The following is a 25,249-nucleotide window of genomic DNA, read 5'->3' as shown; positions in this document are numbered from 1 at the left end:
TGATTTAAATAGGACCTAGTGCTGTGAGGTGCTGAATGATGCCTGGAATGGTGAGTACTGAGCCAATGGGAGCCAAGTGTGTTATGCTGGCTCATATTAAAGAAGTTCTGTATTAAAATCACAAATGAGTTTGATTCCCCATAATTAGTAATACCCTGGAATTTAAACTAAGAGGTCTCTTGGTTTTTGGTACTGTTTCTCTCCCTCTGTGTGACACTTGCAAGCTGCTAATTGTGTTAGTATATCCTAAGACAGAGTCTGTTCTCAAAGCAATTCTTTGTAACAACTACTCCTCACACAGAGAGAGACACAAAGCGATACTTTGTAACAACAGAAACAGCACACAGACTCCCCGCCCTTTTGTTGTATTCATCTCGCTTTGTTAACAATTGTGATTAAAATAGAGATAGAGGATGTATGTGGATGGATGCTTGGTGTGGATAATAAATGAATCATCAGGGAGGTGCCAGCCTAAGAATCCGATGTCGATCGGCCGAAGAAGGCATCAAGTGGAAACAACCAGAGGACCCCCGGAGGGCAGACTGGAATCCACCCAACAGCCTCAAGGATGGGAGTACCAAAGAACAAGATAACATCTGGCAGCACAGAGCCGTCAGGAATGTGCCATCTGCTGATTGATTCAGCAACAGCATGATGAAGCAATTCCCATACACTGGCATAGGAATAAATTCCTATAAAAATGGACTCCAGAAACTGAGAACTTTGGGATCTGATTCTGCAAACCAACTTCCAGGAGCATCAGATGAGCATCTGACAAGGCCCTGCTCACTCCTCGTGTTCAGGCCACCTGGCCAGTGGCTTGGCACGAGCAACTCTAAGGCTGGTAACTATGATAACAATCTTGCAGAACCTGTGTGTGTGTGTAAGTAAATATGAAATTGAATGGAATGTTATAGCTATAATTAACTGCTTACTATGATTCTTTCTGTATTCACAATAAATGTGGCATTTTGCCTTATTCCCTTTAATAAGATCCTGCTGGTTTTTATTTTATTGGTATAACAAATGTGTTCCATTTCTCAGAGGAGCAGGGAACCAAAGGCTAATTTCTTTTCCATCTTTGGAGTTGTCTGTTTTAAACTGCAGTCCTACTTTAGCTGTCTGAGGTGTTTCCTGGCCATTGACCATGAAAGGGGTTCAACAGGGGAGATTGGGGAGTGCTTGTACAGCTTGCTTCATGTTGGTAAAGTAATGATGAGCCGCTAAAAGGCAGTTTCATTTAAATGGGAGTGGGGATAGATTGGCCTGTGCTATCACCAGATATCTATATTTGCATGGACCAACTAAATTACTCATTCATGGTCCCATTTAAAACGAATGAGCCAAAATTATCCAAAGCACACAGATGAAAACCCAGATAAGAAACAGGCAAATCTATCAGGTGCAGCGAGGACCTTGGGAATAAATTTAGAAATTTATCATCTAAACTAGAGATTGCTGAAAACATTATATTGAAATATGTTTCAAGATAGAGAACTGGCCTTTTCCCTTTAAGGCACTTCCATCTATATCTCTCTCTCTCTCTCTCTCTCTCTCTCTCACACACACACACACACTTTTCTCCAGAGAGGCTGATAAGTCTCTGACAGAACTATCTGAATAGTGATCCAAAAGTTATTACATCTCTCCTTTTGCAGAGGTTATCTCCTGATCATCTGCTGCCTTTAGAAAAAACAGATTTAGAGGTGTGTGTACGTGCACGTTCGGCTTAATGTGTATTCTGGTTGCATTTTCTCAGGCTCAGTTTGGACAATCACCTTGTTTAGCTGCAGACTGTGGGCAAGTATAAACCCTTTAGGAGCTTCTGCACTTAAGATAAGGGAGCCCTTCAAAACAAAACATTCCAGAAAGACCAAGCAGAGCCTTCTGTGATCTCTAAACTGCTTTACAACCAAAGCAAGGTCATACCATTAAATGGTTTGATTATAAAAAAATCAGGAGGGAGAGGGATAGCTTTGAGCATTGGCCTTATAAACCAGGGTTGTGAGTTCAATCCTTGAGGGGGCTATTTGGGATCTGGGGGCAAAAATTGGGGATTGGTCCTGCTTTGAGCAGGGGGTTGGACTAGATGACCTCCTGAGGTCCTTTCCAACCCTGATATTTTACGATTCTAAAGATAGGGACCTTCATAAGAGCAGAAAAATCTCTATAGAAAGTAAAATTCTATCATCTAAGCAGCTCCCTCTCATCCCTTTGGACCAACACAGCCCTTGTGTTCAGTGTCTTGCCTTGCCTGTGAAAGTGACATTGTAGCAGTGATGAGCTGAGGAGGACTCTGGAGTCTTCCCACTTCTTTGGTTAATGAAAATCAGCTGTGTCAGAGACAGCTTATATCTGGGCTCCATAAAAATACTTCCCAGTGGTTGGCCTTGATTGCAGCAAGAGGCAGGCTGCCTTTTTTTTTTTTTTTTTTAAATGTCCCTCCCAGAAACCCGACAATGGCTCGACTCTTCCATTAAAATTGTACATCAATAGACTCAGCATATTTTTCAGGAAAAAAACCAAACACAATTCCAGGAAACATGCTGTTCCAAGTGCCGTTGCTTGCTTCCTTAGTTATGATCATGAAAAAACGTTGGAACACAAACTGAGGATTATCACTGACCAAGGAGAAAATCGGAGCGTTAGGGCTGCTTGTTAAGACATGGGCAGCATGTTACCCATTGCGCTGTCCACTCATTCTCTCTTTCTGAAAGGAAGGAAGGACATTGAGAGAGCACCCAGCAAGCCCTTCCAGCATAAGGCATTCTGTTTTTCTTGGGGGGATGGGGGGGGGGGAACAACCTTGTTCTATTGCTGGACTAGTCCAGTGGTGGGGCTCACTTATGGGGATCTTGACTCATTTCCTCTTGCTCCTTTACTTAACAGCCTACTCTTGCTTCTGGTTTGCTCATGTATCTTAACAGCCATCCTTCCAGCTGATTAGAGAGTGGCAACAACAGGGCCCAAAGGGAGTCCAGTGTAGATCCCCCTTGGCCAGAGGCAGGTGGCCACAACATGAGGGTGAGGTGGTGTTAGGTCAGGAGGTGGGAAGTCAGGCATTTGTCAGGGATGCAGAAGATTAACTCAAGGAGCATGCAGAGTGTGTAAGGGTTTTATGCTGCAGTGCCATGAGCCCACATGCCAGCACTTTGCCAAGAGACTAGACTTCGCTATCTGCTGTGTGCCCAAGGCAGGGCACCATCAGCTAGTTTATTTGTACATCAAAAGCTTAAAGTCTGGTCTGTCTAGGACTTTGTTAATTAAAACTCAGATTTGTAAACATCAATCATCAAATATCTTGGCTGAGATTTTCAAAGCCAGCTAGATCTAGACATAAAAACTTTCCCAATAAAGCAAATAGGAGCTGTGTGTCCAAATGCCCCTGGGCCCGATCCAAAGCCGATTGCGGACAATGGGTGTCTTTTCATTGGTTTCAGTGAACTTTGACTCGGATCCCAGTTTTGAAAACCTCAACCTCATTGTCTAAATCAAAGTGATAACGCAATCCAACAAGAGTGCAAGTTTCTCATACTATGCTTCATTACAGCAGTATGCCGGAAAGCACTTTCTTTTTGAACATTTTTTAAAAGAAGCCTCAGAGCTAACATTGCAGTCTTCCCTTACTGAAGATTATTCACACATTCACTATACAGGGAGTTTTGTTTCCTAGCGCTAGTCTAAGTTTATCAGATCTGAAGACTACATGAAAATAGGACTGTTTTAAAGTCCAAAGATTTACCAACCCTTTAATCTCCACCTCTTTGCCAGGAGCATACTGCACAGCATCCACACTCATTTTTTGTTCATACAGTAAAATATTCTCTGCTCTCCTGTAACCCACATCAATCTTACCAACAAAGAAATTTGGACCTTACCTTTTTGATTTGATCTTCTTTTAGTTTTGTGAAATAAAAAGCTAATAAATGCACAGCAAACATTTTCTTGAAGCTTATTGGTGTCTCAGTGATGATAGAGCAGCTGTGAATAATTAATTCCAAAGTGGCAGATCTTATTCATGAGCTAAATGTTAAAAATACTTCAACAAAGCCATTTCCCCAGAGTGAGATATTAGTCTGCGAAATCAAGTCCAGGACTAAATCCATTCAGTTTGTTGGTTCAATGATTAAATTTCAGTGTGTCTCTCTCTCCCCCACCGGCCAGTCCCTCCCTTCCCCTGGTACACACTTTATTGTCTAATAGTAAGCATCTGGCTAGCCGCCAAGGTGAAGGGGGGGGGAATGATGTGTATTGGCCCATTCAGGAATTTTTACCACTTAACAATCTAGTTACTATGCAATGTTCTTTGCTTAACCCAGCACCATCTTGTGCAGCATTTGACAGACTTACACAAGAATGTGACAAACACAAGCTGCTTCAATGAACTTTAAGTTCACTTAGAAAGTTATGTAGAGTTGTTGGAATTCAGGATCTTTCTTTCATCTGGCTAGCATTCCAGTTTTTGAGACAAACCTGTGTTTCTTAATCGGATGTGTCCCAGTTTCTGATTCGCACAGCACATTATTCTCTGGGGCTTGTCTCAGTAAGCACTCACACTCATCCTGGCCAAGCAATACTTGCCCCTAGTTTTACTCCTTACACAATTCCCAACTTGCACACATTATTCTCCCATTGTCTGTGCTGCCTGCAGAGGCGATGTGTGAGAGGTGAGGGAATGTGAGGTCATGTGCCCCCCCATTTCTGCCAGGGCTTATATGTCCTGACCTGAACCCTGCTGCATACCACCAGAACCTTTAAATTGTACCCTCACCCCCCCCAATCAACAGTTATGTGTCGTCTCTGGCTGCTTGTGATGACAAAATTTAAGACTTATGTCCTCAGAACTGCATGTGCAAGGGAAAAATTTGGCCCATTTGGCAGCTGGACAATTTTAATATTAGACTCAGTCTTACTCAGAGACAAATTCAATTATAATTTAAGGTTGCAGCTCTCATTGAGGCACCTATTGACGTCAGGGCTGAATTTAACCGTGTATCTAGCTTTTAATATTTTTTGTCCAATAAATACTAGAAACAAGATGAAAACGGAAAAGCCAACTGTAACACAAACAAGAAGATGAGCATGCTGTAAATAAGAATATTTCTAAACTATACCTTTCACTTCAAAAAAAAATTTTAAACACCTTGCCAGCCTGAGATCATGGTTCATTTCTCCCGGATTCATCTTTTAGTAAGTACTGTCTGACCTAAAAAGACAGAGACAGACAGACAGACACACACACACAACCGGTCTCTTTACTCATTATGTACTTTTCTCATGTGAGTCACATTCCTGGCTGGCCAATTAAACGGAGAGCATCACCTTTTAAGCTCCATTCCTCTTTGTTCCAGAGCTCATTGTGTGCCTAATACAGATTTAAATTTTCACTTTCTCATTATAAATATAATATAAATAAATATAAATGTCACATGAAAAGGGTCTCAAAGATTTTAATTACCACACAAAGTTTGTTAATCAAGTAGTATTTGTCAGTTTCATTCTGCTAGCAAATTCAATCAATTACAGGTTTTCAGTGCATCCTTGCTTTGGATAAGTAGGAGGATGAGGAAAGAAGGAAAATTATTGTTTCCATTCAATTGATTTTTCAACACACTAACAGCCCTTAAAAATAAGACAAATTGGCTACTCGGGCCACAGTGGTGTAGTGACATTAGTGCAAATGACAACTGAGGCCCAAATGAATATACCAGCTTCAATTACCTGGGTCATGGTTTGCTGTTGTTAATATACATTAAATATAGAAGTGTTTTATCCAGCAAGCCAGGTACAACCCCTCCCTCCCACTTTCAGATCGTAAAGGATCACAGCATGACTTTTCAATCTTTGTTATACTCCCTTCGCAGCTGCATCCTGAGGAATTATGGAGTGTTCTAAGGCAGATGATCATCTCCAATCCAGCATGCAATTACCTTACAGTCAAAGACCATTCAGGTAAGATCCTCATAACCAGTATGGGGAGCTTTTAACAAAGGTGTGCATGCCGAGAAAAAATTCCAACACCTGCCCCTACATCAAGGGAAACAGTTGTTAACACCAGCCTCCCACAGGCAGGGAATGCTGGTGATGGGTCTGCTGCCTGCCAGGCTCTCTTACTCAGAGTGCTAAAGGCTACATGCTCCCTGCTGCGGGGAGCTGATGAAGATTTTAATCACTGGAGATTTTATCACTCGAGCATCTACAGCCTGCTGCCTCTGAGCAGACCCCCTTGGGACAAGGCTTCTGGTGGAAGGAGAAGCCTGGTGCTAGGATAGAAGATAGCCACTTCCTCTTACCCCAAATGTGCAGAGTGAGTTCATCCCAGTGTGTCATCCCTGCACTTAAATGCCTTCCATGAGACTCTCCCTTCAGTGGGATGTCATTTCCCCAAGGAAGCATGGGGAAAGTTTAAACAAGCACTAAGGGTGGGTATTAACTCAGTTTCCCCTGGTGGCAATGCGGATGTAGGCTGTAGCACGGAGAATGTGGATTCCAGTGCTGTCTCACTCTGGAAGAGTATAGGGAGAAGGTGGTAAAATGCCAGGAATAGGTAGTTGAGGTAGGAGCTCAGGCTACTGGAGAGGAAGAGTAGCTGTCAAGTACCTGGGGTGAGGACATGCAGTCTCACAGTAGCATACAGTTTACATTTAAGACTAAAGAAAGCTCTGTACAAATGAAAGCCTAGGTCTCCCCCAGTCATTCAGTATCCATTACAATTATTATTTATTATTTCTACTGCAGTCACAGCCAGTCTCCCCAATCAGGGTGCGAGACACTGCCCATGAACAGAGACACCCCGCCCTGAAGAACTTACAATCTGAAGCCCCAACTCTACAATCACAACTCTGCATGGGTCTAGGCCTCCAATCATATTGATCTAATTGCAGGATCAGGACCTTCTGTTGAAGACCAATGGATCACTACCATTTCTCATTTGCCCAAATATGCTTTTCCCCAAACTGCTCCTGTGTCCCAAATCTCCCTACAATTTTCAGATAAATCTCATTTGAAGTTTCTAAAATGATTGACAGCTCAGCTATTTTTCAGATGTGGTACCAAAAAAAAAAAAAAATTAAAAAAAACTTTCCAAAAAACATTAAACGCCTCCCCCTTCTGAGTGTCATCTCAACAAAATACCACATATGAATGAGCTCAAATCTGGGCAAAACAAATGTATCCAGTAGCCACAGGACAGGCAAACTTTGATAGAAAAAAGTGACCTTTCTGAACACTTTTTTGAGTTTGGGTGCAGTATTAAGTTTCTTCTGACTTGGTTTTACCAGGAGTGGAAGCTGTTTCTAAGAGCTTAATTTATTTAACTTGTTCAAACTATTTTGACGTTATGCCCCATTCACCCCTCCAGCACATTATTTTCTGACAGAATGAGTTTTATTAGTTTATCTGGTGCATCACTCTCCAAAGCAAATGCTTCACTCTCAGCTTCAGGATTCCAATCTTAGTTGCACATTGGAGTTTAGCGATAACAGATATCAGGAAAGTGAAAAGTCATCACTTGGCTTCACCTCATGTCAAATTCTCTAAAGCTCTCATTTAGATTTCAGTGAGTGGGAAATAACGGTGTATTTCACCTTCACTACCATATTGGATATATGCATGAGTGAGGACAAATTGCACAAAGCTCAGTTTTGTCTAAGGTTCTCTTTAGACATAACCATTAGCAGCACGAGTCTGCAAAATAATAAGATAAAATCTGTACTTAAGACACCTTCAGAGAGACTGAACAAAGAAAACACAAAAGAAGCCCCTGTCCAGCAAGGGGGGGGGGGGGAAATCTGTCTTACCCTAACTTCTACACAACCTCCATCTCCTTTGAAAACAGTGTAAGAATGGAAAGGTCAAGTTGGCTTAGGCACAGTGTCTTCAGAAAAAGTTGCTGAAAGTGGCTCTTCCAACTGAAGGTAAGTACTGTGTAAAATGCAATTTACATTTTTATCAGGGAATCAAGCTTTCTTCATTTAAAAAAGGGCCAGTTGAAAAGCGTGTTGAACTTTCACAACAACGTAGGAACACACAGCACAGCTCCATGCACAAAAACTCTAGACACAGGCCATTTGGAAGTGTTTTTGTTTTGTGCAAAGTAGACCCATGTTAAAAATGTGTTCCTAGCGTAGCTTTGCAACATCAGTTTTGATCACACCCTGTGAGGCCAATTGGACAGCAACGTTAATTAGATCTAGTGGCAACTGTGCCATTAGCTCAGAAGAAAAGAAAACTTTCTTTTATGAAAATCAGCCCTCGAAATGCCTGAATAAATTTCAGAGCTCTTACAACAGTTACTATGGAGTCACTATGGGAACAAGCAATGAATTAAGCTGAAGTGCTAATCTCAGCAAAATACCAAAAGAATGTTGTAGAGTTACTTAGCTTTTTTCTCATTAGAGGGGCTGTTGCTCAAACACAAGATTTCAGTTTACGCCTCTAAGTACCCAAATGAAGCCTTTCCTTGCTAAAAATATACATTAAAAAGCAGCTTTGTGAACAATTAATGGATAAACTGGTTATCAAAACATAATGGAAGCAGGGAGTATAGAAGGAATGTGGGTTTTCTGTGTGCCATACCCATGATGGCTGAGATCAGGGAGGGGAGCGTTGACATTATACAACACATTGTTCTGAACTGAAGTTTAAGATTCGGACTGAAGTCTGTAGCCTAAAACTTAAAGCATAGATTTGCAAGTGGTCAGAGAACTCCACAACAGCATACCATTTTAGAAAGTCAGAAATCAGTCAAAAGAAAGTTAAAACTTCCTTTCAAGTTTGCAAAAACTGATGGGAAGAGCTCTAACATCCAAAGGGCCACAACTCCTCTCCACAAAACAAGCACATAGCAGAAGCAGGGTAGCTTCCTTCCCATGGCCATTACAACATGCCCCAGTGCTGAAGGTCACTTCTTTGGACAAAAAAGTCATTTCAGCCTCTAAGCACACTTGATCTCTGGCCTTTCTTCAAATACACCAACAAGAGTGTCACCTTAAAATTATCCAGATCAAACTAATTTAGTTATCAGGGCTAGAATGCCAAGGAACATGTGCAATAGGACTAGAGCATTCCCCTCCCTTTACAAATTGCTTGAAATATCACGTAGTGATTAACTCCATGTTAAAACAAACAAACAAACCTGTCAAAACAGGGTTGGTGGAGAGCTTAGCCAGATAACAAGCTGAAGAAAGGTCAAACTAAACAGCCAACTTTCCAATTTTAAGCTAGCTGGGTAAACGTCTCTTAACGGCGTATCAGATATACCGAGATCATGGATGTCAAAGTGCACTGCACTGTACATTGCACGGTCTCCATTTTTAGTTGATCTGGAATTATGTATTTTACTTCCTCCCCCAACAATTAAGAATTATGAAGGATGATCTTGAAATTAAACAAGAAATAAAATACATCACACACAGAAGAACAGAGTCACTTTGGCGACTTCTACACTTGGGGGTAGGATTCCTAGCTCATGTAGACACACTCACATTAGCTCTCACTGATAGTGTGCCAAAACAGTTGCTGTATTTACAGTATTTAAATACTGTACACAGTAGCACAAGCATTGGCGGCAGGGACTATCGCCCCTGAATAGGTACCCACAGGGCCCCAGCAGGTTTGCAGAGAGGGCAACTCGCAGCAGCCCATGCTACCATGGCTACACTATTATTTTTAGCGCATGAACTCAATGGGAGCTAGCATCGGTATATCTCCATGAGTTAGGAACCACAGCCCTGGCTCCAAGCATAGACATTGCCTTTCTTGAAGGGAATGTAAAAAAGTCAGAGCAACTATACAGACTTTTGATTGTACTCAAAGTGAAGACACAGCATTAAGAAAGCAATTCAGGGAATTTACAGCTAGCACCACAAAACTACCCATTCACAATGTAGTATTTTAACAGGATAACATTTTTGGCTTTGCCTGAATAAGATCATGTCTAGCTTTCCCGCAGGGAAAGAATAATTTTTTTAAATGTTTCAATTTTTTCCCCTAAAAGCCATCAGATAGAAAGAACTTAAAAGGGCTATGACCTTTTCGTCTGTAAGAGAGAAATACTGTAAATTTCCCAGATCTAGGACATTAATAGATAAATGCTTTCCACCTGATTACTTCAGATTTTCAGGGAAGGCAAAGGTTGAAAGGCATGAGATTCTAATCTCATTTCCTGTGAAGTTGTATATTACCATTTATAGCACTTATCTGTTGAACTATGTACAATACAAAGGTGTGGAATGATTAGCTAATTCATTACTAAGGAAATATACCTGACCATTATGGTAAAAACAGTTTAAGTGTGCATTTTGTAAGGAAGTTTTAGGGTCAAACTTTCATGTAGGAAAACACAGTATTTTTTATGCTGAATGTCATGGTTGTGAGAAAGTGCATAACAAGTCAACAAAAGCAGAATTAATAAAATAACCTTTCAGTTTACAAGACTCCATCTCTGAATATTTGCTTCATAAAACTAGCCACAAGAAAAAAAAAAATGCAACAGCACCAGTGTAATCCAGAGATGCCAGAAGAGGTTAGTAAAATAGTATTTATTCTGTGAACAAAAATTAAATGGAATTAGGTCATTATTTCACTTCTTCTTTTTTCCTGTCCCTTTTGAACCATTCTGATTATCTCTTTTTTCAGTTGGGAAATTTCCATTGTTATTGTGGTGAACCTGCCACTCCCTTTCTAGTTGTTTCAGCATTTCTTGGGTAAGGAGTCCTTCACGCACTAGTCTGGCAGCAAGAGATCCTTGTCCGTGACTTTTCATATTCGACTGTACTTCAGCAGGTTTATAGCCCAAAGCTTTAGATCGTCTTATTCTCTTCTGTCCTGGGACCTTTGTGGCATTTGAAAATTGATCTTGGTTTGCTGCTGGAAGATCTTCCAAGTTCAACATCCTGTCATTAACTTCAGTTCTCTGAAGAGGAAAGTCATCTGGCACAGCGATAGCACCAGAAACAGAAGTAGCTTCTGAAGCTCTGATAAGCCTTGTAATGTTGCGCACGCCAATTTGTATAATGTTGTCTAGTTCTTTCTGGATGTCCCGTACGAGGCTGGCATCTGGGAACATGTCCATAAATCGGTAACTAAAAGAAAAAAATGTTTTAAATTTGCCAATACAAGAACTGCTGTAGGTCAATGGAGTAAGCAGAGATCAAGTTGCTGTCTTACTATTATGTGGTATATAAGAGACCACCTATCCGCTCCCACCCATATGCCTCTTCTTTGTGTATCATATTACACATTGCCTCATCATCAGAGCAGATCTTGATAGTACAACTGTTGCATCTGCTCAGGTTGTACAATCAGTAGGTTCCACAGAGATCTTTTTAACTGTCTATGTGGCATTCTCCCATCTAGTGCTAAATTTGCACCAACATAAAAACATGGCTTCCATTTGTCCATGAGCTGCAAATATACTAGAAAACCAAAATAAAGCTTAAGTTTCAATACCTTAACCACAGATAGAGGTCAAACACATCATGAACAGCCTCAAGGTGTACAAGATCCTTGATGTTCTTGGGTGGGACCAGTGGCCAGTTACTGTGCCGGCATATCCAGTCAAATGTCAGAGGCTCATTTCTACTAAACTGCCTCGCAAACTGGAAAATAAACAGATTCAACAAGGTCTTGTACAAGTCTGTTAGCAAGAACTGAGTATTTTTACAACATATTAATTCATTAAACCGTTTCAAATGTCCATCCCAAAGCCTCAGAAACAGACTATTAGCATGAGTTACAAGTGCAACAACTTTTTGTTAAACTATACCCTCTGTATAGGTGTTTTTATATTGTAGAGAGGATATAGTGTAATAACGGAAAGTCATAATACTGGCAAATAAAAAAAAAATTATTAACCTGCTCTGTAGTAGTTCTTTGAGATATGTTGTACATGTCCACTGCACTTTAGGGGGTGGGTGGGTGTGTGTAACCCCCACACCTTCTAGGTGTGGTGTTCTGTCCCATCTAATGGCACCGAGACCGCTTAAAGAGAGAGAGTTAAATGAGTCTGCTTTTAGCTTGTGCGGTAGAGGCCCATGCACTAAGCTCCAGAGGTCCCAGGTTCGATCCCGCCCGCCGATGACCAGGCTCTGTCACAGATTTTTCCCTTGGTGGTACCCTTTGGGGTGCCGCATGCACCCTCTGCTGCCTTGTGGTGCTGAGCAATGACAAAAGGGTAGAGCTGCCCCCCAAACCTTCCCAATTCCTTCTTACTGGACAGACTCTGAGATAAAAGGGCAGGAGGGTGGGTCATAGAATGAACATGTGTAACACATTTCAAAGAACACCAGGTTAGTTTTTTCTTAAAGTGATTGCACTTGTCCATTCCACTTCAGGTGACTCTCAACTAATTCAATCTGAAGGTTAAACTCCTGAGGCGTTTAACCATGGAGCATCCAAACTGTAAGATGAAGAGCCTTGGGTTTGGGGTGAAGGAGACCAGGATCCTGGGAAATCAAATCTGGATCTGTTTTTTGTGTCAATGGAGCCCTAGTTGAAAGGGACAGTAGAGTGGAAAAGCAATGCTGGAGATCGCGCCGGTGCAACAAGGGTCACGTGAGCATGATCCTATCTGATTTTTTAACACCACTCTAGGAAAGAGTGGAACCAGAGGGTAAGCATACATGAGGTTGTCTTTCCAAGGCAACAGGAAAGAATCTGTCAGAAACCCTGGACTGTGACCTGTTCTTGAACAAAACTGATGACACTTCCTGTTGTATCAGATTGCAAACAACTCTATGTGGAGAACTCCCCAGACAAAGAGACTACTCTGGTGACTGGTGAAAGATCTGCTCAGCTGATCTGCCAGACTGTTCTGGACACCTTGAAGGTCAGAGAGTTTGATGCGGATCAAGCTGGCAATACAAAACTCCCAAAACAGCATTGCCTCTTGGCGTAGAAGTGTCAAGTTGGTCCTTATGTGTCTGTTCACGTAGAGCATTCCTGCTGTGTTGTCCACAAGAACTAGCAAAATCCTTCCCTTAATGTGGGGAGAATAGCGTGACAAGCTAGATGAATAGCTCTGAACTATCTTAACATTTATATGGAGAGCTAAATCCTGGACAGATCAACCTTGTGTCTGCAGAGTTCCCAGGTGGAGTCCCCAACCTAAAGCAGAAGCATCTGTAACCAGAGTCAAAGTAGGTTGTAGGGAACAAAAGGAACTCCCACACATACATTGGTTGGTCCATCCATCAGTCCAAAGAGTAAGACTTCTTTGAACACTTGAACTAACATGTCCAGTGGATGACAAATTGGGAAGTACACCAAGCTCAGTCAGCCCTGCACCTTCCTGAGAGGAAGTCTAGCATGCCAAACCACGTAAATACAAGAAGCCATGTGTCCCAGAAGCGTGAGACAGTTCCATGCTGCCATGGCAGAATGGGCTTTCAGATCTAAGAAAATGCAAACATTGTCTGGAATCTGCTTTGCAAGAGGAACACCCTGGCTTCTGGAGAATCCAAGACTGCTCCTATAAATTCTATTCTCTGAACAGGTCAAAGGACTGACTTTTCCTCATTTATTAGCACCACCTCACTCTTGGATCAGCCTGTCACCAGCTAGTCATCCAGATATGGAAACACTTGTACTCCTGATTTCCTGTGGAATGCAGCCATCATTGCCATGCCATGCTTTGTAAAGACAGGTGGGGCCAAAGTCAGACCAAATGGCAGGGACTGCAAGCTGATAGTGGGATTGCTTGACCATAAATCTGAGGAATCTCCTGGGGCTTTGATATATTGCCACACTGAAATACACTCTTTAAGTCAAGGGCAGCGTACCAGTCGCCAAGATCCAGACAGGGGATAATGGAAGCCGAAGTGACCATGTGAAAATTGATTTTCCTTATGTATTTCATCAGCTCTCACAGGTCTAGCATGGACCTGAGACCTCCTTTTTCCTTTGGAATCAGAAAGCAGCATGAATAAAATCCCTTTCCTCTGTGTAAAGGAGGAACTTCCTCTATGACTCCTGACTGGAGGAGAGACTGTACCTCCCAAAGGAGAACTTTCTCTTGAGAGAGGTCCCTGAAAAGGGATGGGGAATGAGGCGGGGAACGAGGTAGAAATAAAGTGAAGGATGGATCCCAATTCTATCTTGTTTAAGATCCACTAGTCTGTAGTGATATAGGTCCAAGCACTTAGGAAGTGGGATAGCCTGTTGGAAAAATAAACGGGGTTTGAGAATATAGCAAAACTCCTTGTACGCTGTGCTTCCCAAGATTGTCAAACTGACTGTTTGGTGTTCCCAGGTTGTCTGGACAAGCTCGCAGTGGATGAGAAAAGAAGAGGTGGTGGTGTTCTCCACCTGTAACTTTTCCCTTTTCTCCTAGTCTGGTGCTGACAAGGCATAAAGAAAGTATAACGGTAGGACTGCTGCGGGGGAAACTGCTGCTTCTTTTGGAAGAGGAGTGTAAATATCCAAAGGCTTCAGCATAGCCCTAGAGCCTTTAAGACTGTGAAACTTGTCATCTCCTTGCTGCGAAGAGAGTGCTGGTCCCTCCTGAGGAAGGCCTGATGACTAGATCCATGAACATTTAATGCATTATTATGATCTAGCAGTAGATGAATTCTAGCAGTAGAATCTGGAGCAGTCTATGCAACCTGAAGCAAGGCCCTGGCTACCTTGTCCACTATTGCAAAAAACTCTTGTCCAGCCAGCTCTGGCAACTTGTCTATAAATTTTAAATATATGTCCCAGAGGGAGAAAACCAATGCCCCAGCAATATTCATTGATTAGAAATCCGGAGTTGCAGGCCAGCTGTAGAATAAACTTCTCTCCTAAAAAGAGTTTCTTCACATCCTTTGATTTTGAGGTAGACTCCTACTGACCCTGGCGCGAGGGAGACGCAATACCTCCATTCAGTCCTTTTAGCAGTGGGAGACAGGGAATATAGTGTTTGTCACGCTATTTTTGTGGGCTCCAAAATAGTCTCATTTATGAGAAATGCCACTTGACAAGACCCCACAGATCCCAAAATATCAGCCAGCCAATCTATGTGAGCTCTACTTCCACCTGTATGCCTGTGGTGGAAGCCATCCTCTCGAGGATGTCCTGATGTAATTGTCAGGAGGATATGAGGAAACACTGACCACTGCTGCCTCAGCTGGTGGTGATGAGGAAGAACCTAAGGCTGGCTGAGGTGTTACTTCCTGAAATTTCTCTAAAGGGAGATTAACTGGGGCAGATTGCTCATGTTTGGGAGCTCATTACTGGGAGAGACTTCTTGCAGTTCTTGATGTGAAGCTTCATAATGCTTACTGGAGGATGTAGAGGAGGGTGAGCGAGGAGAGGATCTGGAGGTAGGCAGAAACCGCCACAGGTTTCAATATGGCGGTTGATATGGCACCAGAGCCCAATTTTTCCCCTGCCAAGGCTCCCTACCGAACAACCAATGTGGAGCATCTGCTGGACACCAGAGATGAAAACCCCTTGGAGAAGAGTGATGGCTTATGTAATGCAGTTGACACACAAGATCCAACTTCCAATTCAGAGAATGAACCCGTGCAGTTCGAGCAGGAAGGTGCAGTACCTCTTGGTGCCAGGGAGCAGTGCCCGGAGACTGAAAAGGATGGCACCAGAGAAATCATAGCCTGTTTACCCTTTAACAGCACTGTACGAGGTGGTACCAGAGCGTCAAGAGGTGCCTGTGGTATCAGGTGCTAAACTCTAGAGGCGGGCAAGTGCTCCTTGGAGACTGCCAGTACTGGGGGAAGTGTCAATTGAACCTCCAGCAAAGCCAGCACTGACGGACTTAGCAGATTGCATGCCGCAGCATATGCCTCAGGTGCTGATGGCATCAGGAGAGTCTTTTGCTGCTGCTGAGCCAAAGAGAATGGCACCACAGGATGGTGCTTCCGTAGATGTTGATCTCAATTTCACCGGTACCAGTGCCGAGTCAACGACCATGCCTGAGCCTCCATATGCACCGGACAGCACCTCGGCACTGAGCATGCTCTATCTTGCTTCACAGCTTGACTGCTGAACATCAGTGCCAGGGATCTCCTCAATGACATTTGGCAGTGTTTCTTCTTTAGTATCAGAGAAGTAGATCAGCATCGACACTCTGTCATGATAGGAGGAGCACTCCCAACCAAAGTAAAGATGCTCAGATCTCACTTCAAGTGGGAAGTTTCCAAGGGTGGGGAGAAGGCTGCCTCCACAAGATGCTTTAGTCTGACCTCCCCGTCTGTTTTAGTTCTGGGCTTAAAGTCCCTAAAGATTTGGCACCTGCCACTGACGTGAGCTTCTCCGAAGCACTTTAGGCACATGGAAGTGCAGGTCACTGACCAGCCTCGGCTTTTTGCATTCATGGCAAGGTCTGAAGCCCGGGGACCAAGACCTGCCCCAGCACCAGGTATCTGTATGCAGAACCAGTGGGAACTGAAGCATAAACCAAGCATGCTAGTAAAAGGAAAAAAAGAGAACTACCACTAGAATACTACACTAAGAACAACAAGTACTAGCTATATACAATCGAAAACATTTAGAAAGAGGAAACACTTGCAGTAACAAGGCAGCATGCTCCGACAGCCATCACAGATAGAAGAAGGAACTTACGGGGGCTGGGGCAGCTCTGCCCTTTATATCATCGCACAGGAGCATGAGGAAGAAAAGGGCACATAAGCTGCCCTGACAGGTAGCGCTGAGGGAAAAATCTCTGACACTAGTGCATTGGGTGTTCACACACCCAAAGTGGAATGGACAGGTGCAATTCCTCGAAGAACTAACGTTCCGTCTATGACAGAGTACCATGTCGAATGAAGTCTGACTAGCCAGGTAATACTGCTTTTGTGATCTCAGTCTATTCATTGAGTTAAGAACAAGCATCTGTTATTAGAGACTAAGGAACAGAAGTATCAGAACAACTAAGTGTGAGGGTTTCACAGCTATTGTATTTTAATAAGTGATCTAAAGTTTGTATGCACATATTTCAAACGTTTTACTTTATGCAGCTCAGAATTTTCTTCAACTACCGCACATTTTTTACATAACTATTCAACCCAAGAGCCATCTCTCCCCTCCTGTGCCTCATTAAAACAATTTGTTAAGGGCCATGCACACAACTAAGTAGTATGGGGCTATCCAGAAAATGAGAGCAGACTTTTATGGCTTGATGATCTCCTCCCTAGCATGGTCAGCTGGGCTTTGCCCATTGTCTTTGATCTATCAGCAGCCAGCTCGTTTTGTTGAATCCTAACGATGCTTCTCTTATTTCAGATTATTTTTTCTAGGTTGAGGAAGTGATGTTGGATACCCATTCCCTGATGTAACAAGGACACTATTGTCAGCTTTAAATTAAAAAAAAAAAAAAAGATTTTTGTTGTTTTTTTAAATAGAAATTAACCATGGACACTTGGGAATCTTAGCTGTTTTGCTAGCAGACAATTCAATCACAAAAGTTATGGCCTAAATTTTCAAAAGTGATTAGTGATTTTAGGTGCCCAATTTCAGACATTGGGCAGGAGTCTGATTTTCAGAGGGGGAGAGCTGAAGATCTGGCCCTTTTTAGTAGCTTAAATGAGGCACTCAGAATTTGAGAAAAGTAAAATCACTAGCCATTTTGTAAAATACAGATCTGTATTTTCACACAAATAAGAGACTTCTCATTGCACCGATATGCAGCAAAAATGTTTTTGTTTACTTCTATTTTATTCACAGATGGATGCTGAGAAAAATGAGTAACTAATAATGGCACCAACTGGTTGTAGGCAAGCTACTGCTAGAAGGTGCTGTGCAAGGCTTAATGCCACATAACTCTGAATATGTACATCATTCCTGACCTCTGCTAGTTAAGAAATTCCCAGGGGGCAAGTTATGGGATTTGGGGATGTGAATAAAGGGAAAGTTTAGACAACTTTTTTTTTTTAATTTACATCCTAAAGTGGAAGCTGGGTTTCAAACGTGAAAAGAATGTATTTGCAAAACTTTATCTGAACAGTTAATAGAAGTTGTATTCTTTACAAATTCAACAGCTAGTTTGTATTTCTACTTCCACGTGAGCTTTTTAAAATGCACTTGGAAACTGCCAATTTGGAAACTGCACACATATTTGCTTAAGACTGATCTAGTCAATTATAAATACTGTACATTTGAAGAACTTACCTTTAGCAAAGAGGTGCAGACAAAAGGCTGTTTTTTGTTGATGGGTGCTGTGCAGAACACATACCTTACCCTTAAATTTAGCGGAATGTGCTGAATCATATCTGCTAGAAATTTAAAGTCATCAACATTGCAGACAAAATAGAGCCCATCCACCTGTGAGAGGCTCACAAAGATATCCTGTTCAGAAAAAGTTAAAATGCTGTTAATAGTTGAAGTTCAGCTTAAGATTATCACAAATGATGGTTGCCAACTTTCATACTGACATGCTAAAAAACAAATCATTTTTGTATAGGTTGTGTTTGTTCTCTCCCTACATGATTTCCTTTAAAAATTACATCTGTAATGCAGATTCCGTAGCAGTACAGAGGGTATGTGACAAAAAAGTAAAACAACTTCTTAAATATATAATATAGTGGGATAGGAGCATACATAATAAGCCACATAGTATGATCTCATGAAGTCAGTTATTTCTACATTAAAATGTTGTAAATTTGTGTCACCAGCATAACACAAGGTAGATTTCTTTTTATTTCAGTAGATAATTCAACCATTAAATTATTATAAAGTTGGCTTTAGGATTTTTGAGATTGCAGGAAAAAGTAGTGAGAAAACAGATAAACTAAAATGGTGCAGTAGTTGAGATCGAAGAGTATAAAGACAAACAGCTATTCCTCCCCACTTGTGCTTGAAACAAACAAACAAAACGTCTAATCTTGAATATAAGTGTCCACAGCATTAGTTCTTACCGGTATGGACATTATCAGTAAAGATACATTTAATCACAGATCTGTGTGCTTGGCTGGATATGTATCATACAGCAAAATTTTAAATAGACTTTGAAAGGAAAAAAATAGTTAAAAGATTATTTGTATACTTGGATACTAGCTTTGAGGTTTAAGAAAGCAGAAGCTTAAACACTTGCTGCTATTCTATCAGCATGAGTTTTACATGAGGCCTCCATTTGGACAGCACGAAACTCTCTTTTTCATAATAGGTTAACTTTGTACATTTTGGTTAGCTAACTTAGTATTCGCTGTTAATAACTTTAGTGGACTCTCAAGACACTCAGGAAATCTGTGTGAACGGTTGTAAAATTCTGGTAATCTATTTAGAAGATTAAATCTCCATGGTCCTTTTTTTGTTTGGTTGTTTTAAAACACAGGATTAAAAGTTTATTCCTAAATAAACTTCTATAAGCACTACAGTGAATTCACTAGTAAGATGGAACAAATCCAAAAAAGCAAGTAATGATGGGATTGAGTGGCTGCTACAGAATCCAGATGTCCAAACTTTAATGAAGACACTGCCTCAGACAGTACACAAGATCAGAAGAAGAAAAATCTAAAAAGTGACATAAAAAAAGCAAAATTCTAGACGACTAGCTTAGTTTTGAACAATTTCACAAGAAGCAGTTTCCAAAACTATTATTTTTGCTTCAATATCTGAGTGCATGTCTCCAACTTCAGACCAAAAAATATACTTTCAAAATACCAAAACAAGTGAACAGCAGTGGCTGCAGCAACAAATGCTCTTAAAAACAAAACAAGATTACCTGGAGACTTCCAGGTCATTAGTGACACAAAAGGTTACAATGAGCATTCTGAGTGCATCAGTTGTCACTATACTGGTAACCCAAAATGTCTAATTGCTTAATAAAAAACCCACAAAGCAGCATCTTGGCTTTTTAATTACATTGCATTGCAGTAAAGTAGTAATTATAAGGTAACATTTATGTGATTTTAAAAATGAAAGCTCATGTTTCTATAGATTTAATCATTCTTACCATTAGATTTGATAGAGTAGCATCAGGGAGATGGTATGCAAACATTTCTATCTGCTCAGCAGTAGGATGCAGGCCAGCTGTCTAAAGAAAAAGAAGAACTAATGAACATTGCTTTTTAACAAAGAAAACCTTTGAAAATAACTGTATCTGAAAAGCAACATCCAGCAGAATAACATGCAAGAAATCACCGTTTTCTGCAGTTTCCACAGTATGCATCCAATGAAGTGAGCTGTAGCTCACGAAAGCTTATGCTCAAATAAATTGGTTAGTCTCTAAGGTGCCACAAGTACTCCTTTTCTTTTTGCGAATACAGACTAACACGGCTGTTACTCTGAAACCTGTCAAGAAATCACTGTACCCCATGGAATCCACCACAATGAACAACCATCCTGAACTTTTAAGAACCAAAATGAAAACAAAGCTCAAGAAGAGAAAGTCTAGAAGAGCAGCTGCAGTACGTGAGTGAGAGACTTCACGAGTTTTACGAAACCTGCAAATGCCCCACGTATTCAGAATGATGGCACTGTACAATTCAATTTTCTTACTCAGATTCAACAGTGTACAGTGAAGAATACTGGATCACAAAATACCAAGGCAGCTCCAGCACACTCTGGTGAGATCAGAACATTTAAAACTCTTACCTCTATAGGAGGCACAGACCTATTCAAAATTTCTTTCAGCAGTACGAGGTCATCACGATACATTGCAGTGACTTCCCCTTCCTTGAACACAGAGCTAAATCTTCCAGCTCTGCCTGAAATCTGTAGAGCCTGAGACGTTGTAATTGCATCCATTTCCTTCTCTCCCTTTTCATTGATACTTGGCTTTATTAGAGAATTAAAAATGATTCTCTTTATACTCCTGAAACATTTAAACAAAGACAGACAAAAAATCATGGACTACTTTCTCTTAGAGAGAAAAAGTAGGTGAGGTAATATCTTTTATTGGACCAGCTTCTGGGGGTGAAAGAGTTGGTCCACTTCACCCATCTTGTGTCTCTAATACCCTGGTGCTGACACAGCTACAACTACACTGCATTCTCTCTCTTCAGTCATGCAAGTTATTTCCATAGAGCTAACTGCTGCAGAGGAAGGAGTTCCTTTTTCCTATCAAGGTCCCTTCTCTTCACAAAGCAGGTAGGTCTTCAGACTATAGATGTTATTTTAATATGGATTTACTGTTCAAAGTTGCCAGACTGAAGACATTGGAAACAGAAGGCCTTTCTTTAGGCTTATCAGTCCTGTTTAAGAAGGAATACCCAGAGTAATTAGATATCCACTGATTCAGTCCTTTGCAATCTCAGCAGAGTCCAATGGTGACCATGTCACAAAAAGATATGGCAACATCTGGGACCTGACTAAGACCACTAAGATTTCTCATCAGAGAGCAAGAACCTAATCCTGTGTGGAGCTGAGCATTCTCAAATGCCACTGAATTGAAGATGCTCAGTGCCACAAAGGATGCAGTCTAAATGAGCAGTTTAACTGTTGTGATCATTTTCAGTATCTAGAAAGTATAGCTCTTCCCAGTCAGGTCAGCCACCACTTAATTCCAGTGAGGACACATATACACACACATACTGGGTACTGTACATAAAGGGTTTTTATCCACGTTAAGCAAACTGTGAAAGACTGAGGAAAACCAGCACACTTGTCTCACTGAAAAATAAGCCTTAGCCTTTTCAGAGTACTTACAAATTAAGCCCCATTCCAATGGCATCTGTAGCAACTAGAATTTTACATGGATCATCAGGGTCATTGAATTTCTTTGCCTGGGTAAGCTTTGTCCCTAGAACAGAATCAATCGTAAGTACATTTTCTGTAACAGACTTTACCCACCAAAAGTTGTTATACAAAAAAGATTGCGTGCTCTTACATGTCACTGAACAAAAGCATAACAGTTGAAGAAACAGGAATGTTAATTTTTGCAAGTGTTCCCAGAAAGATGGATGGGTGTCATTTTAAATAAATCAAAATAAAATAAAAGTTACTGTTGGAGGAACAAAAGTAAGATTACACAGCTGATAAAGATTTAACTCCAACATTACAATACAAGACAAAGAAAATTTGCTCAGTGTTGTCTTAATTCAATATCTAGATACAGAACTTGAAAAATGTAAAGTCTCTTGATTAAATACTTTTCATATGGTAGCAGCAATAAACAGAGCCTTCTCTTTAAAAGAGAGATAAAGCTAGTATCTTACCAGGTGGGAGACTGCCATATATGACAGCACATTCTAATCCTCGGGCTTCAATCTGCCGACTCACAGAATAAATATCGTTCTTATTGAAACAGACAATGCAGTCACCAGGACGGAGGTTATCTAAAGATTCTAGTGCATAATCCAGCACGGTAATAGGGGTAAGCCTCTTGTAGTTTCTGACCTAGGATTAAACAGCAGTTTTGTCAAGGCAAAACACAAAAATCCTTTGCAAAATTTATAATTACTATGAAAATTTAACTTCATATGACAAGTCAATCAAAGCTTTAAGATTATACTGTGCCTCACAATCCCAACGAGAGAAGTACTAGGAGAAAATGTGTCATCCCCTTCTGCCTTCCAAACAATAATGAACATTCTTACGAGCATTTCCAAACTGACCTTTTCAGGAGACAGAAAAGGAACCACTTCTATTTCTAAATTCGATTCCACTGCAGACATATACAATGTAAGTAAAACTATATTAATACTAGGGAGAAAACACTGTGCTCTCCAATATGGGAGTCCTGCAGGCAGAATGCTTTCAGAATCAGGACCTACATTTGTAAAATGTCCCTTGCAGATGAGCACATGTCTGTAGCTAACCTGAGTTCTGTTTTTCTTTGTATAGCTTTTTTCCTTGGCATATGTTAACCCTTTTAGCATTTTAAAAACTCTTCCACTGATTTTAGATTTTTTAAGAACTAACTAATAATAAAGTGACCTGAGCAAAAAGGTGGGCATCATGACCTCTAGGAAAAATGGACATGTAAAGGAGGCCTCAGCATAGATCTAGCACTCCCTCTGGATAAGTCAGTAGAAATTTTAAGATCCATTGTTCTCTTGGTAAGGGCAATAATATTTTTGCTAAAAAAGGTTGATTTTGCAACATCTTTAAGAAACCCCCTTTTGATTCAGTAGGCTTACATAGCCAACATGTCAAACACAAGCTCTGACTCCTGTAGATTTGATCAGTATTTTCTCAAATGAGGGATATAGTAGACACCTGCAATATTTAGATAGTAAAGTGTAAACAACTTTATAGCCACTGGACAGGGGAGAAAAAAGGAGACAGTATAAGATCTACCTCCACTTCCTCTCCTGTAGAATACATGAGCTCTGTCACCAAGTCAATAGCAGCAGCTTCTCCACAAATGTGAACTTCTTCTGCACTGAGTCCTGAAAAAAAATGCAGTGAGATAAAGTGTTAAAATATACATGTTCACACAAACCAGCAATACTGAGAGCTGACAGAGGTGGTTACAACAAAAAAAAAAAAAAAAATATCCTGCCTACTGAAGATGTCAATAAAGGATGGGATTTCTTTCCTTGTTCATTTTTCCTTCCTACATATTTATAGTCACTGTAGCTTTTGCTTGTGCCTTTGCCTAAACCACCACTATATACACTGCTAAGTTTCAATGGAGCAATTCTTGACCTTACCAACTATTATATAATGTCAAATCATCCATCTGATAACTATCTTAAAAGTTAATATTCTGCTTACACCCTCTTGGTGCCTTGCCATCATCTTCGTATTTGCCCAACGTGGGAACACATATCTAAGGTTTGACTGCTTCACTTGTAAAAAGAAAAATGAAACTAACTCTTCTACTCTAACTTCTCAAAATTTCCTCAAATATGGAAAAGTTACAGTTTCCTTTTTACACTCTAACTCTAAATTGGGGAGGGGGGAGAAGGGAGAGGAATGTTTTGTTTTTTTAATCATTTTGCTAAATTCAGTGGTGAAAGAAAGGGGAGAGAAAAACCCCAAAAACTGAGATTTCCAGTTTTTGAAGACAAAAAAAAATTCAAACTTTCCAACTGAAAAAAATATAAAATTGAAAACACTTGCCTGCAAGAAATTTGGTTTATAATTAAACCCACTTTTTTTTTTTTTTGGGAGGGGGGGAGAAATAATCAGCCAAGTCTAAAATTAAAAAGATTATAGAAATGTGTATTATTTGCCAAGTTAGCACACATTTAACACTAAATTTAAATTATAATTCTGCTGGATTACCTATAATTACAATGTTTCAACCTACAAAAGTATAATAAGTAGGTTATATGATAAAATGATGCTTCTCTACTAATCAAGCAGGTAAACAAATAACAAATGCATTCAACATAATTAGTGGTAAGTTTAACACACTTGGTTATTAAATGTAAAATGGCTCAGTTTCAACATTGATGGGTATACCTAAAAGTGCTCTGGTCCAGGCCCATCCTCTAGCCGGATCTTTGATCATCTGAATTTCATCAATGACAGCCACTTCATCTTAAAAACAAGAAAATTAAGATACTAGGTGAAGAGCAGCACCTAGATGGCACGACTACATATGAAGGAACATTTCCAAGAAGCACAATACAAAATAACTGAAGTTATTTACTACAAGAATTATTCAAATTCAATCTCTTCTGCATTCCAAGATTGCTCCGAGAGTATCCAGATTTAATAACTCTCAGATGACAGTGCTTAGCAGAGGTCAGAAATTGATAAATTAAAAATAAGAATACATACAGCACTTGCAAGACTAGAATGAATTGCTTAAGTTTAACCTCTTACAGGGTGTAAGATAAATATGAAATTAAAGAATTAGAGTTAGCTTATGTTTGGTTAAGAAAATGTGTGTGTACTGTAAAGAAACACCCTGCCTAGCAAGTAGAAGGAAGGCCTTGAAAATAATAAGCGGTAAGGCCAGAAGGAATAAAGTAGGGAAGATGTCTGTTTAAAGAATAACTAATGAGATAACAGGACATTTCTAAAAAGAATGCCTCTGACCAACAGGGGTGACTGCAGGTGGTTTTAAATAAAACACAGACAAACTGTCTTTAAATGAGCCAACACGACCCTTCGCCAGCCCACAAACCAGTGTTTAAAGACTGTGTGAACTCAGGTGCAACGGGAAAATTGTTGGACAGCAAGGAGGGGAGGAAAGGCCTTGAGAAGTAAGGAGGTTGTAAATCTTATCTGGATTAAGACTGGAAATAAGGGTGAATTGTCTCAAATTGCTTTTTACCTGAAGTCAATAATTGGCATCACTTACTTATTAAAGGATATAAAAGGTAAACTCTTAAAGGGTTCATTGCTAATACCTGCCTGACCACACTGGAACTGATGTATTTTGGTCTAAGCACCCCTGGATTTAACAGCCTGTTTG

At 40.6% G+C, this 25,249-nt stretch overlaps 2 protein-coding genes across 2 annotated transcripts in view; both read right to left on the bottom strand.

The window, feature by feature from the left end:
• Positions 1-4,166, bottom strand: part of LOC125639753 (hexokinase HKDC1) — a 43,189-nt gene extending 39,023 nt beyond the window's left edge. The window contains exon 1 of the mRNA XM_048857400.2: positions 3,879-4,166. Within this exon, the coding sequence (XP_048713357.2) occupies positions 3,879-3,941 (63 nt within the window). The 5' untranslated portion in view covers positions 3,942-4,166. The remainder of the gene's footprint in view (positions 1-3,878) is intronic.
• Positions 4,167-5,434: 1,268 nt separating this feature from the next.
• SUPV3L1 (Suv3 like RNA helicase) overlaps positions 5,435-25,249 on the bottom strand; it is a 41,033-nt gene continuing 21,218 nt past the window's right edge. Inside the window, exons 7-15 of the mRNA XM_048857403.2 lie at positions 24,289-24,366; positions 23,176-23,267; positions 22,092-22,272; positions 21,583-21,676; positions 20,530-20,749; positions 19,889-19,969; positions 18,106-18,282; positions 11,452-11,600; positions 5,435-11,084 (exon numbers count right to left, since the gene is read on the bottom strand). Coding sequence (XP_048713360.2) covers positions 10,583-11,084; positions 11,452-11,600; positions 18,106-18,282; positions 19,889-19,969; positions 20,530-20,749; positions 21,583-21,676; positions 22,092-22,272; positions 23,176-23,267; positions 24,289-24,366 — 1,574 coding nt within the window. The 3' untranslated portion in view covers positions 5,435-10,582. The remainder of the gene's footprint in view (positions 11,085-11,451; positions 11,601-18,105; positions 18,283-19,888; positions 19,970-20,529; positions 20,750-21,582; positions 21,677-22,091; positions 22,273-23,175; positions 23,268-24,288; positions 24,367-25,249) is intronic.

Source organism: Caretta caretta, chromosome 7, assembly GCF_965140235.1.
Source record: "Caretta caretta isolate rCarCar2 chromosome 7, rCarCar1.hap1, whole genome shotgun sequence".
In the NCBI taxonomy this organism is placed as follows: domain Eukaryota; kingdom Metazoa; phylum Chordata; order Testudines; family Cheloniidae; genus Caretta; species Caretta caretta.
Note: the sequence above shows the minus strand (reverse complement) of the source record. Positions and strands in the feature narration are given on the sequence as shown.